The sequence below is a fragment of the Eucalyptus grandis genome, chromosome 11 (genome assembly GCF_016545825.1).
Source record: "Eucalyptus grandis isolate ANBG69807.140 chromosome 11, ASM1654582v1, whole genome shotgun sequence".
Taxonomy (NCBI): Eukaryota; Viridiplantae; Streptophyta; class Magnoliopsida; order Myrtales; family Myrtaceae; genus Eucalyptus; species Eucalyptus grandis.
In genome coordinates, this window is record NC_052622.1 from 20,731,724 (window position 1) to 20,746,698 (window position 14,975).

Sequence of the window (14,975 nt, forward strand, 5' to 3'; positions counted from 1 at the left end):
ATTATGAATTGTTATCAAATGCGTTTCTTTACTTAAAAACTCGTTCATGATATAAAATTTGATAAATCAATTTATGCACTCCCTTAAAACTAATAGATTTTGTTTATTTTATAGTAAAAGCCACATAAAACCCCAAATTTATACTCATGTAACACATTTACGCTAACCTTTTTTTGACACAAAAATCCCAGACTCCCACTTGTGTGACATATTTACTTAAAGCATTTTTTATAACCCCAAAAATCTCAAATTTATACTTATATGAATGTCGAGGTAAATGTGCCATATAAGTATGAGTTTTAGGATTTTGAAGTTATAGTTACGTGTCACACAAATATAAGTTTAAGATCTTTTTGTGTCATGGAAATTTTTTTTGAATAAATGTGTCACATAAGCTTTTGGTGTCACAAAAAGTTTGAGATAAATGTGTCATGGCAAGGTTTTTAATTTTTTGTGGGCTTTTTATTTATTTTATATATCTAATATATAAGGCAAATTGTCGAACTTTGGTGCCTACCCTGAATTTTTACAAATTTTATAACTAAGTGAAACTTTATGAAGTAGATGAGAAGTGATATTGAATTTTACAATATGAGGATTCCGATTACATCGCACGATAACTTTTTTGGGTTGAGAAAAATTGGAGATGGAGGGAAGAGGGAAATATTTATTTATGTCGAAGAGAAAATTGGAGAAACCTATGTTAGGATAATTTTTTTTTTAAATTATTGATTAATCTTCCTAGTGTTCTCGTGTGAAAAAAATAAAATACAGAAGATACACGTTCTACGCTGTGTCCGGAAGTTTCCATATATAAATCATGATTAAATATTCGAGATCCGGATGTTGGTGCAAAAAGTTGGTTTATCAGGCCTAGAACTAAAAAGGAACCCAATGGGCCAATTATGAAATAGGGCCACCAGTTATTAAAAATACTAAAGCTTCGAGATTTTACCAAAAATAAAAATAAAAATACTAAAGCTTCGAGATTAGTAACCGCTCGAGAGCAAGAATATATGAATGAAAACAATTTCGTATATTGGTACCTACGATAAGTACGGAGCGAAGCGGTTAATGGAGCAATATTGAAGTCTTTAGAAGTAATTTAAATTCGAAAAGCTAATCACTGCCAATGAGCGGTTATTCTTGGATCAGCCTATAAATAGCCGAAAGAACATAATTTTTAGGACCTTTTAACAAATTCACAAACACAAGAATAATCGTCTTTTTCTATTTTTTTTCATTTGTTGCACATTTATCTTTAATTACATGTTTATCTCGTGTTTATCCTTTAATTTATTGCAAGTAGCATAGAACTTTTTACATCCTTCTTGAAACTACATAGAACCCTGTCCCAATAACAAAAAACTGAAAATTAACTGCTTTGGTGAAAGATATTCACAAGAAAACACTTTCCCGGCAAATCTTAGGGAACGGATAATACATATAATTGTGTCATACCCAATTTAGGCTCAATGCCGCATGATTAATATAATTGATTACTAAGTGTGCATCTATTTAAAAGAAAATTTTATGATAAGAGAAAATCATTTAGAGAAAATCATTTTCATGAAAAATACTTTCCCCTTTTTCAAATGAGGGATTCATTTTCCTAATTTTAAGCTAGCACATTTGTTTTGATAATAAATGATTTTTCATCCGGTGGTCATTTTCAACAAATCAAATGCACGAAAATCCAGAAAATCAGGTTGCGAAAAAATTATTTCACTCAAATAAACATATCCTAGATGGAGATTGCTAGAATCATTGCCATGTATAGATGGTTCTGTGGAGGACAGTCAAATGATATGATTGGAAAATATCTTCGAAAGCTGATTTCGTGGATGGATGGCAACATTTACTCAAGGAAAAAGGAAATTCGACGATGGTGCAACGACCGACAATCAATTCAAGCTCCAAACATTCCAAATCGCCGTACGAGAAAAGAGCTGAGAAGACTGTTGGATGGAGCTAATGCACACGAGTGAACTTGAGAATACTCATGTTACGTTCTCGAGAATTTCAAACTTGTAATTATTACCCAAAACTTGTGATTCGAATTTCCACTTTTGTTTCTGTGATATTTATTTTCTCTTTCTAACATTATTTATTTCTCCATCTTTCTTTACTTTTAAAATGACACGCAGGACGCCATGTCAACATTTCCATCTATAATTATGACTGAATGATCAACTTGAACAAAAAAAAAAAAAAAAAAAGTTTAAGAATCCATTTCCCCAAGAAGAAAAGTTCCAAGGCCTGATCAAACAATTTAGAGAAGTTTAAGGACTACTTATGCTGTGATTTTAAAAAATTTATCAATTCAATTCTAAATATATAGTACATGCTTTATTATCATTTTAAACTTTTGCACGTAAAATTTCAATTATTATTTAAAATTATTGACATGGCGGTCTAATTATTGTTGACTATATTATGGCTATAGTTTGATGTGAACAAGTCTATTCAAAATGACATGCTTGCTTTATTTTTTGAATGTCTTTTCTTTTTATCCTAGTTACTATTAATCTTCGATCTCCGAGCCAAAAAAAAATGTGTTGCTCTCTTGGTTCACTTTTGAATCAATATCATGATCCCTTTTCACAAAATACTTCCACCCCTCCATTTGACTTTACTTGGTCAAGAGAATAATAGACTTTTAAAACTTGTTAGGAAAGTGTAATTGAGTCAACAAACTTATATAAAGTGCAAAGTGGTGTAATCGAGTTCTTTTGTTTACTTTGTTCAACTTTGTTAACGGAAAATGTTGACTTGATATTTATTTTTCTTTCTTCTAAGTGGCGATGATGTGACTAAAACATAAAACATGAGGCTAAAATGATGTATGTTTGATCCAAATCCAATTTTTAATACAAATATTATTTAAATTGAAATTTAAAAATAATATTAAAAAAAAGACAAATGCATAGATGAGAAACCAACAGGCCAAGGGCTTGTAGCCCTCGCCTTCAGTCGGTGAGGGTCATCAACCATTGGGCGGGGCTCGGTGATCCTCACCAGCCATCCCCCACCTTTAAGCCTTTCCTTGGCAATGGTGGGATGGCGAGGTTGCCCTTTTAGCCTAGTTTCACCCACCCTTCTTTTCAATTTAGCTTATTCTTTTAATTTAATTAAAATAAAACATATATTAAAAAATAGATTCAAACCAAAATGATATTGTTTTGACTATGCCATTGTCACATAGGATAGAGGAAAAAGTAAAAAGTCACGACAGCATTTTTTGTTTATCAAGTCGGATGGAGTTAATGAGTAAATTTAATTGCATAAATTTGACAACTTTTAGGACTTAATGTACTTTTTATGAATTTTATGATTCAAGTGACAATTTTTAGGACTTTTACACTTATCCCATAACATAAAAACAACACTCTAGTCCTCCATCAAAAGCTCGTCCATCGAACCTTGACCACAAGTTGAACGAGGTCTAGGCCTTGAGCTCGAGGGCGTGGCACAGCTCAAGCCATGCCTATTCGGGCGCTCAAGCTTGAAGCTACTATAGAGGCCGAGTCCTCTACATCTTGGGTTCGAGTGCGTCAAACTTGGGACACTTTGAAGTCAATTCTTACCATATTCCCCCAAAGCCTTAATAACACTATCATCTGTCAATTGCGTCGAGCTATTTTGAGATGATGGGTGAATCCATTTTTCTTGGTTGCCTCTCTCTCTCTCTCTCTTTGAGAGGTTCAAGTAGAGATGAACGAAAGTGACGAGATCAAGTGCCAACTTTCCAATAAACTGCCCAGTCGGAGTGAAGGCATGAATCTTTTCGATACTCGTTGAGAAAGAATTGCTATTCGACATATCTGACCGAACAGTCCTCCGTTAGCATCACTTTGTGCTGATGAACCAAAGCATAAAAAAAAAGGGGTTATCGAGTTTGAGGCGTGCTATAGACGGAGGCCGATAGTTGGTCTTCTTTCGATGGCTGGAGAGCTCAATTTGAGTTTGGAGACTCTTTCGCAGGCATGAAAAGCACAAAATAAAGATTACTTCAAGGACCGCAACGGGATTCGCACAATAATTTCAGGATCGAATTGGTGCCTTTCCCCCCTCATGTTCCGAATCCAAGACGAAGGGATTACAAACGGATGCATCCCGTGCCAAGCGCGGACCAGGAAACTAGCGAACGACGACGGGCGGCCGATCGGGCCCCGCCCGTTAGAAGTAATCAATTTTTTCCGCGTGGTCCTCCGAGAAGAAAATGTGGAAGAACCATGGAAGAGACCCTATTCCCCACCACGCGATGAAGCGAGCCGGTTTTATCTCAATCACGGGAGGCGCGGTGGGGGCGACCATTAAAATTTAAAAAAAAAATAGAAAATGGAAAATGGGAAGAAAAGCGAATTCTTGAGAAAGTGGGGAAATTGCAATTCATCCCGTGACCGGCGCGTGGGCCTCATTACTCTAGAGAGAGAGAGAGAGAGAGGAGGTTCGCTTTCTGACGATAAGAAAAGCGTGCCCGACATCCACGTCGTCCCTCGCTCGCTTCCCCGCACATTCCCGCTTAACACTCCCCGCGATTGAGATTTGTAGCCAACCCGCCGCCCCCTCCCCTCCTACCCACTATCAATTCTTAATTAAATCCATACACGTGTTTTCCCCCCAAAGAAAAAAAAAAAAACTATAATTCAAGAATTTTTAAGGCTGATATGTCATGTGGAAAATAAAAATCATTGCTCATATCGCTTGAGATAATGCTGATGAAAGTTACTTTCACTTTTTATAAAAATTTATGTCTGAATAATTTTGTGGATGATAGAGATAATTTACATCCATATCATGAGTTGTGTGAGTGATTTTTTTCGAAAAATGTTTTTTCATAATTGTTCATTTTTTCACGAAAACAAATGAAGCCTAAGATTAATAATAGCTTAGGGCGTGTTTGTTCGGGGAAAAATTCTACGATAAAAAAAATGTTTTATGGGAAATTATTTTCCGTTTTTCTTTGTTTGGCTACATGTGATCGAAAATGTTTTCAGATGCCTGCATCTTATATGGAAAATAAGTTAAATTTTCTAAAAAAAAAAAATGGAATTGGTAAGTCGTTAAACTCGATTTGCTTCTCGCGATGCTCTCCTCCTACTCATCATCTCCGAGGTTGCCAGCCTTAAAACCCTCCTACTCGTCCTTTGCTCCTTGGTCTGCAAGCGTTTCCGCCACATCTTCCTCGAGATCAACACCATCTCTCTCCCTATGGACCACTTTGACCGTGGCGGCTCCACAAAATGGAAAAAAAAATAAAATTATATACATATATATATATATACACACATGTGGAAGTTGGCTTGTGCTTTATTGCAAATATCGTGCGTAACGTATGTCGATGCACACTGAAATCTGTATTCTGAAGTTACCCTTAATCAAATTTAGTTTGCTAATGTTGATCTAATGGTGGTATGATGGACTTTGAGCAAATTTTATTGTTGACTTTGCAATTAGCTATATAAATATGTATATAAAGACCACCATCAAATTTCGGACAGCCCACTTTTCGTCCACATATTTGGTACATATGTTTCGTCGGTGTCTCACGGTCTCTGGCATTAAATAACACATTTTGATTTCTTTTTGTTTTCCTGTCTTTATTTAATGGGTTTTCTTTATAATTGGATTTAGTTTTCATTTTCTTTTTTCTGTCCATGTGAAGAGGGGATAGAGACGACGGTGGTGGGTCACGAAAAGGGCCACGCACCGCGACATCGCCGACGCATCTATATTTCTCGTTACATTAAGGACACTAAAGTTCTTAGTCAAATTCGACGTTTCTCGAAATCATTTAACTCGAAAAGCCATCGCCCCGGTTTCCTCTAATTTCATAAATTTAGAGGTATTAATTCGATGGTCTTTCTTTATTTAATCATGGGCAAACTATTCTCACGGTAACATAAGTATCCAAACATTTATTTTTGTGTGACCAAACTTTTTTTTTTTTCGGTGACCGAGAACTCTGTCACATGCCCTCCGTGCCCGAACGGCTCATGAGGATCAAGCCCCTATATTTTGGGAAGACTAGCATAGCAAGAACTCCACTTGGCTTGGGCCCCTATACTTTGGGGAAAACTAGCACAGCAACTCACCGCTATGGTTCCTTATTTAAATTGCTAGCAACGTAGGGTTTCGAACTCTCAACCTCAGCGATAAGGGAGAGACTCTCAATCAATTGCAAAAGAACCACCGGTTCCGAATGATTTCGGTCCAATTCTGGGCAATTTGGGCGGGTCTTGGTTCTTTTGCACAGCCCTAATAATTTAGCTGGAGAGATGCCGCAAGGGGGCCGGAACACTTGCATTTGCTAAAATTCGGTGTTTGTAATGAACAAGTTTCGAATTTTTAGCAACAAACAAATTGGAATATTTGTGTCGCAATAGCGTAGCCTAGGATTTTTCAGGGTATCAGCCCCTAAAAGATCAACTATTGAGCTACAAGTTTCCTAAAAATGCCATCAAATTATGATCTGAAAATCTAGAACCTCTATTTCTGGGGAAGAAAAAAAGAAAATGTAAAATGTGTGGGGGAGGGGGGAAGACTTTGGTTTTAACTTTGGTTGACCAAATCGATGATATTAGCATACAGTACGCCCCCACCGTGGCTACTGGCTTCCACCACACGCCTTTTATCGGCACTCTGGCCCCGAGAGTCAAAACCACCCTCACCTCCCCGATCGCAGAATTCTCCGTTGCTCGATCTCCATTATCTTATCTGCTAATCAACTTGGATTAAACTAAATTAACTTAAAAACTCCACATCCTCTCTCTCTCTTTCCAGGATACTCGCTGTCTGAAAGTGCGCAGGAGGTGCTGAGGTCTTTATTATTCCGCACCTGCCTCTCCTTGCGCTTCACCATCTCTCTCTCTCTCTCTCTCTCTCTCTCGTGTCACTTTTGAATGAAGCCAAGCACCCACCATTGAAAAGATAAAAGGCAAAAAAATTGTTTTTTTTTTTTTTTTTTGTTGGTGGGTGTTTTTGAAAGACGGGGGGTGAGGGGAGTACATGTCCAAGACAGTGCATAAGTACAAACAAAAAACCCCACAAAAAAACAGATAAACCACCACCATCCCATGACTAAAACAACTGTGATGGAGTACTAGAGAGAGAAAGACTACCTTGACAGAGAGAGGAGAGAGAGAGAGAGAGAGAGAGAGAGAGGGCGTGTGATAATCCATTTGCAGAGGAAGTTGTTCTTGCCCACTCAATCCCCTTTTGAATGCGAAGGAAAGAAACCACCGGCAAGGAGAGCGCTCGGGCCGCTTCTCTCTGTTGACGCTATTCTTTCTTTCCTTCGCTTTGCAAGCAACGCGGCGGAAATGGGTGCATCTAATATGGGCCCAGCTCGCCGGACGGGACGTGGGTTCGGCGGTGGCCTCCGCCGCCGTTGCTCCCGGGACTAGCCTGCATTGCCGGCCTCCGCAATGGGGAAGAGCGCCGAGGAGGAGCAGCAGGTGGCCGCGACGGTGGTGTCCATCACTTCCGAGAGGAATGCGGAGCGGCGCTGTGGGTGCGGTGGGATTTCGAAGCGGGTCGGGGTCAGATGCGTGGCGGTGTTGGTTTTGTCCGTGGCCGTGTTCTTGTCGGCCATGTTCTGGTTGCCTCCGTTCTTGCAGTTCGCAGATCGAGGAGATCTGGATCTGGATCCGAGGTTTAGAGGTGGGTCTTCCCGGTGGATTCTTGGAATCTTGTCTCGATGGGTGCTCGCTTTTCCCTGGTTTTCTTGAATTTGAGTGCCGACATTGCCTGAAGATGACACGTGGTTTCGAGGGTTCGTTCGTTCTCGAACTGCTTGGGGTACATGGTTTAGTTCTTGCTTCTGGGTTTGTTAGGAATGTTTTGGGAGTAATTGCAGATGAAGATCCGAGGGAAATAGATATAGTGGAGCTTCAGTGTTCGCATTTGAGGAGAGTTAGTAGTAATTCCTATGTGTTCATTTGATTTTAGGGGTCTATTTATTCATCCTTAATTGCTAAAAGTAGTAAATGAGGGAATTTACTCTATTAGGAAGACTCTGATAGGCTTTTGACTACATATAGAATCAAGTAAGAATTTGAATTAATGCGTCTTATGATCCGTCCAATTTGCATAGAAATGGAAAGTTTCCATTCAGTTTTGATGGCAAATGAGTCGATAAATGGTTTAGTTTTAGCTGTTAATTTCCGTTTTTCTGTTTTATGGTCAATTATAGACCGCCTTTATGGGGATGAACTCTTTACCAAACTGGACTGATGGATCTGTCTTTCCTTTCGTTAGCATATACATGCTTGTGCTTGCTCATGCTCCCCTTTTCATGTGTCCAATCATGCCTAGTTAATCTCTTGCTGGGTCAGGCCGTTTAAATGTTATGCTTTCCTAGTGTTCGGCCGCTGGTTTGTCCGATGGTATTCATGCAGCATCAGTTTGCAAATGGTTCATGGTTGTTCAGGGATTGAAGATCTGGTTCCTAATCTTGCAGCTTTCATAGATTCTGTTGCATGCTTTCTTGCTTGTAACAAAGTGGGAATATATGCTGCTACCTATTAATACAATAAGTCAGACCCTTTCAGTGGGAATTTTAACCTTTCCTTTTTATTGTTTAGTTTTCATGCACTGAGATTCCATCTCTTACAAAATTCTTTCATTGTTACTTTATTAAAGGTATTCAGTGTATCCATCATTCAACTGCTTGCCAACCTACGGTTGTCATATGGTGCATCTTTTTGTACTGGAAGGGTCATATTGTTGTTACTAATCAAATGACAGAGTGGAATTGTGACAGCTGTCCTCAATTTTCTTTTCAGGGTTTTACAATCCACAGCTTTCATAATGTTGGGTTTCTCATTTGTCTGTCCAATGTTTCACTAATGTACCTGTTACAGCTTGCAAAGAAAGGCTTGTTTCGGGCTATTGTTAGTTGCATCACTAGGAGTAAAGGATCCAATGACTTTTATATGCTGGAAGGGTTTTTGATTCTGCCCTACTCTTGACAAAACTGCATGATTCTCTCAATTTTATGTACTTCATCCATTGGGAATATATAAACCTACCAGATTTTGATTGATGCCATTTTCCATGCAATAAAATGGGAAATAATTGCAGGCTGCATGGTTGGAATTCATTTTTGCAGTCACTGACAGTTTGTTATGAATGTGCCTGCTGGCTGATTCTGGCCTGAGCATGCCTGACTTGCTTTGATGCAGGTTTGCACATGTGATAGAAGTTTCTGAGTACCAATGTAGTTTGTCAGCATGAAAAGATTAGCATGTCAAAAAAGAAATCTATGAGTTGTTCAATCTATTGATATTCTTGAATGCATTTTCACCATTTATGGATCTTCTTCACCTTCAGTCTTTAAATCTAAGCCTTGTATATTTCAATTTTCTATTTTATCTCATTATTTAATTTCCTCAATGTTTTGTTGGTATGTTCAAGCAATGTTATTCTCATAGCCAAAAGTAGAAGAACAGCATTCTTCTATGCTTAAGATTGATCTGTTATTCACTTTTTGATCTTTCTAGGTCATGATATAGTAGCTACCTTTAATGTTGAGAAGCCAGTTCTTCTACTTCAAGACAATATCTTGCAGCTCGAAGAAGACATTTTTGCAGAGATCAATCTCGCGACTATCAGAGTATGTGCTTCCCAATTCCTTTTTTTAACCATCTTATTGATTATGAGGCTAATCTTCCCCATTCTCTGAACAGGTAGTTATCTTATCTGTGGAGCCTTTAGCTGGATCAAATTCAGCAAAGGTCGTGTTTGCTATTGATCCTGATGTGAAAAATTCAAAAATATCCAATGCTACTGAAATTATAATAAGGGAGTCCTTTGAATCTCTGGTTACACGCCAGATATTTCTCCATTTGACTTCATCCTTATTTGGCGACCCATTCTCATTTGAGGTGCTAAAGTTCCCCGGAGGAATTACCATCAGCCCTTTTCAGAAGGCATTTCCTCTGCAGAGAGCGCAGATCTACTTCAACTTCACCTTAAACTACTCCATAGAGCAAATACAAGCGTATTTTGAAGATCTCAGAAGCCAGTTGAGATCAGGATTGCGTCTCTCGTCCAATGAGGTTAGAGACGTGCACCTTTTCGTTGTTTCTTTTAGAATGTTCTGACTTAGCACATTCATATTTTCAGTTATCATCTCCTGCAAGCGATATTTGGTTAACCTTATGGTGTTCGTCCTCCATTTTTATTTGTTTACTTCTGTGGATTATGAGCATTAGTTCTCATGCTTTTTGCGGGGCTTGTGTGGGGATTTTTAAGGCGGCGTGAGAAGACATTTGGTTGTTATCATTTATCTGAAAGGGATTTCTTGCCTCCCAATTGGATTATGCTTATAGGAATGTGTGTGTTTACTAAACAATCTGGAGAATCTTACCAGTTTTGGTGAATTGTTTTCTGTGTAGATCTTGTACATTAGCTTATCGAATGTGAGAGGTTCAACAGTGGCTTCTCCGACCATTGTTCAGTCATCTGTTTTGCTGGCGATTGGAAACAAGCCTAGGTTGAAGCAGCTGGCACAAACAATCACGGGTTCTCACTCAAGAAATCTCGGTCTCAACAATACCATATTTGGCAAGGTCAAGCAAGTCCGTCTTTCATCGATATTGCAGCACTCTCTCAATGGTGGCGACGGAGCTGGACCGTCATTACCACCTTCTCCAGCTCCTCTTCCTGGGCCCCACCATGCACACCACCATCACCATCACCACCACTCTCACCACCATCACTTCCATCAGCCCCCTACTATTTCACCTGCACCTGCAACTCATGATAGTGCGCATTCACCTCGAGCCGTTTCACCTGCCCATAGAAAAATCTCACCTGTCCACGGCAAAAGCTCACCATCACCTGCACCTCAACCAAGTTATGAGGCAAGGCCTCCTGGCTGTAGATTTGGCTATAAAGGAAAGCCTTCAGGGAGTGGAAAGCAGTCTCATGTAGCTCCAGTTCCTGCACCAGCACTTGCTCCTCGGTATTCTGGGGTTTCTCCATCCCCACAAGCACATCATCCACGGGCGGTTCCTGTGTCTAGCCCGTTACCGCATGTTGTCTATCCTCATGTTCAGCCCCCATCAACGACCAAACATCATACAGAGAACCCCGTGCAAACGCCGTCAGTTGCTCCATCACTGAATTCATGTAAGTAATATGCATCCTGCTTACGGCTTCATAAATGTGATTAACTGTGTCTCCCATTCAAGTTCTTGTATGAGTTCTTCTATCCCCATTTGTGGTAGCCATGCTAGATAATTGGGAACGAGATTATTTTTTGTAGAATCACGATTAAATCTTTTCAGTGCGCTTTTCATATTTATCATGAAACCTATTAGTTCTGTCTTTAGCATTTGTCCCAGACCAGAAACCTTTCCATGGAAAAGCATACTAGCTTCCTTGATCTATTGGATTGCAACATAATCAACGAATCTAATGTTGTACATCTCTGCATTTGCAGCTTCTGCAGGTCTTGTTCCCACGGCACAATGGGCATTCACCCTGATCTTCGCAATCCTTTTACAATTATGATGTCGTAGATGAAGCTACCGTATCTTGACCAGTTGAAACAGACAAGTCTCTGGTCCTGGTGAAGGCCTCAAATGATCAGACCTATACTTAGTAGAAGGAGCCGGAGGGAGCTTTACGGGTGGGAGCGGCCGCAAAAAAAGGGGCGGCCCCGCTCGCATCTGTGTGGATGGATGTACGTAGGTTTTGGGCACGGGAATGTGTGTGTATATATGTTATTCGAAATCCGGCCGGTAGATGCACCATCAGGTCAAAGTCACTAGAGGTGGCAGGCCGTTGGTTCACATTGCATCTCCGCCGCTGTGTATTCTCTTCTGCGGCAACTGTAACGGTAAGGGAAGAAAAAAAGAAAAGAAAGAACAAAGGAACTGCATAAAACTGTTCTTTTTTTTTTTTTGTTTACAATCTACTTATCGAGTACGTTGAGTACGATTTTTCGCCGGGCGTGCGCATTTCGGCTCTGTTGTGTTCGATGGCGACTCGAGATCATCTGTGTGTTTCGGCTTTATCAGGTGGGTGAGGGAATTGCTTGTTGCACAAGCTTTCCGGGCTGAACCCATGAGCAAGTGGGTGCTCTTCACGGGTCGCCCAGAGTTCCGGCATTCGGCGTCGGACCGTCCCACGTTCTAGCTAATTCCGGCCATGCCGATCGAGGTGGCTATGGCCTGCCATGTGTTTTGTGCCTAATTATGTTTAGTTAGTTAATTAATCTATGATTTGTGGCATAAGGGAAAGGAGTTGAGTGATGGGCGTCGGTGGGTGTAACTGCATCTGGATAATGAATTATATTTAGTTAGTTAATTAATCTATGATTTGCGGCATAAGGGAAAGGAGTTGAGTGATGGGCGTTGGTGAGTGTAGTTGCATCTGGATAATGGCTTGGTGGGGTATTTTCGTAAAAATGGAAATGAGAGTTTTGAATTTTTGGCAGGTTCGTAGCTTTTAGCAATCCGTCGGTGGCACCTCAGGACCCTGAATTAGCATATGCTTTTGAAAGCAATATTTTTTGCTTTTTCTTTTTTATACTACAAAAATATGCTGATTTTTTTTTTTTTATTATTGAATTTGATGATTTCGCGATTTCTATTTTGGATCGAATAATTTGCTCCCATCTGGGTGACCAAGAATTGGCTTTTTTCCTTTTTTTTTTTGTTTTGTTTGGCTAGTATGGAGAAAATTGTTATTTGCAAATTTCAAAATCTTTTTGAGATGGGTATATCGTTTTCTTTTTGTTAATAATTTTGGGGAAGTGAATGATTTTAAAAATATTTTCCAAAAAATGATCAATTGCATCATTTAAAAGAATTAGTCAATTGAAAATATTTTAATTATCGATAATAATTTATATTTAAATATTCTCATGAATTGTGAAATATTTTTTATTTATTAGTTTTTGTAAGCAATACAATAAATTATTCTTTTAAAATATTTAAAAAGATTATTCATTTTTGGCAAAACATACAACCTTAGTTTTGAATGCCTTTTAGATACATTTGGTTTTGTTTTCATTTATTGCCAATAAATTCAAGTAACTTGTTTTGAGTTTATTTAACCATTTCATAACCAAAAGCAATGCGTTTGGGTGCGCTAGAACAATAAATGATTATTTAACATCATTTTCTTCAAATGGCATTTATCGTGTCTGCATGATATGTTTAGCTTGCAAGTTATACAGCTAGCGATAAATATCGACTACTTAAAATTAACAAAAGAAGCATATTTATTACTTTATAACATATCTAGATAAAATTATTCTATTATTTTCTTAATGCAAAGCCCTTTTTTTAGTTAAATATGAGCAGATTCTAATCATTAGGTGAGAAGCAAATAATTCAGACATCTTACAATACACGGGAAATGATCATTGTTGACGGTAGCAACACGCGAATAAGAAGAAAATATAAGTTGTTAATTAACCCATTCTGGAACGTTTCGGTTTTATTCATAGTCATTCAAAGAATATTTTTGCCCAAAAAAGCCTATTATTTTTGTTATAAAACAAAAAAGACAAAACGTATTTGTGTAAAAGTTTTCCTAAAATGATGTTTGACCAAATGAGGGTAAGAGAGAGGCGAGGCGAGCGATGAGTAAAGGAGGGGTCAAGAGATCACGTTCTCGCACGTTTGGATTTATATGCATGTGCTTGCCAAGTCAGGAGAATTTGTTGGCAGAAAATAAGGAAGAATCGTCGTCTTAAAATATGATTTTAACATTTTTTTAAGGCTTCACAATGAATAAATGATTTTAAAAATATATTTTTAAAATCCTCGTTTGCACTACTTGAAATAATTAATCAATAAAAAATAATAATTTATATTTAAACATTTTCGTGGGTGATAAAAATATAATACAAATGATCGTTTTTAAGGAAAATGCATTTTAAAATTATTTATTTTTGTGAAATAAACTGAGCTTAAAACACATTCTATTTGATAATCAAGATATCTGAAGTATTTGTGACATTATATGAGGTACAAAAAAGTTCCATAAAATAGAATTTTTATTTGCAACAATTAACGTAAAGTGTGTTTATGCAAGTTAGAGATGATGGTAACAGCGTGAACAATTATGATTATTTTATATAAATGTCGGACTTATGTAAAATTGATTCATTTAGTTATTTTTTTTCCTTGCCAATGATTGATTATATTCAATGATCCGATGTTTCTCGTGATAATATTTTTGAGTGCCGAATCACATGAGATAATTTCACATGGATCAGTTGACCTAGTAATATTTATCTCTATCTTTTTTTTTCGTTTTGTGAGGATAACATAATACTTATTCCTCACTAACTAAGCGGAATATTGGGATAATTATTCCAAAAGTATACACGTTGGCAATTTGGTTTTAAATTTTTTAATTTTACCTATTTACTCATAATTTTTTTGATAATTTGCCAACACAATCCTTAACATTAGCGATTTTCGGATAAAATCAATCATAATAATTATGTTAGCAAATCGTCAAAAGATTTAGCAACAACTTTTGATTATGAAAATCTCGCCGGTCGTGTGCTCATGTCTCTTGATCCTATTCCCAGACAATTGTTCTTTGACAAACGTACGTCGGTTGTCCCACAATCTTGCTCCCAAACAATAATTGTCCCACCATCTTTTACTAATTGGTGACTGGCAACAATCTATCGATAATTGTCTCGTGAATGGTAACTATTTTATAACCCTATTTCCAAGTAATTGTCCTCCAAAATATGCATGCTGATTTCTCTTCGATTCTCAATTGCTTTGTCCCCTCGTGATTTTAAACTTGCAACTACATTCCTATGTTGCTTCATGCCTCAAAAGAGTTTTGATGGTTTGCTGTCTTTCGCTCATCAGTATCCACATCAATAGTTATTAGCCATCATCATTGGCAATTTTTGTCAATATGCACTGTGAATGCGTGTCAATATCGGTTGTTAATATCAACACTAATTCCTACGGCCGACGACAAGA

General features: G+C 38.1%; 1 protein-coding gene across 1 annotated transcript; it reads left to right on the top strand.

Annotated features, from left to right (window-relative positions):
* The first annotated feature begins 7,039 nt into the window (after positions 1-7,039).
* On the top strand, positions 7,040-11,960 carry LOC104425402. The gene is made up of 5 exons (XM_010038095.3): positions 7,040-7,665; positions 9,507-9,619; positions 9,693-10,064; positions 10,404-11,139; positions 11,453-11,960. The coding sequence occupies exons 1-5, from the start codon at positions 7,431-7,433 to the stop codon at positions 11,521-11,523; spliced, it is 1,527 nt and encodes a 508-aa protein (XP_010036397.1). The 5' UTR covers positions 7,040-7,430; the 3' UTR covers positions 11,524-11,960.
* The last annotated feature ends 3,015 nt before the right edge of the window (positions 11,961-14,975 follow it).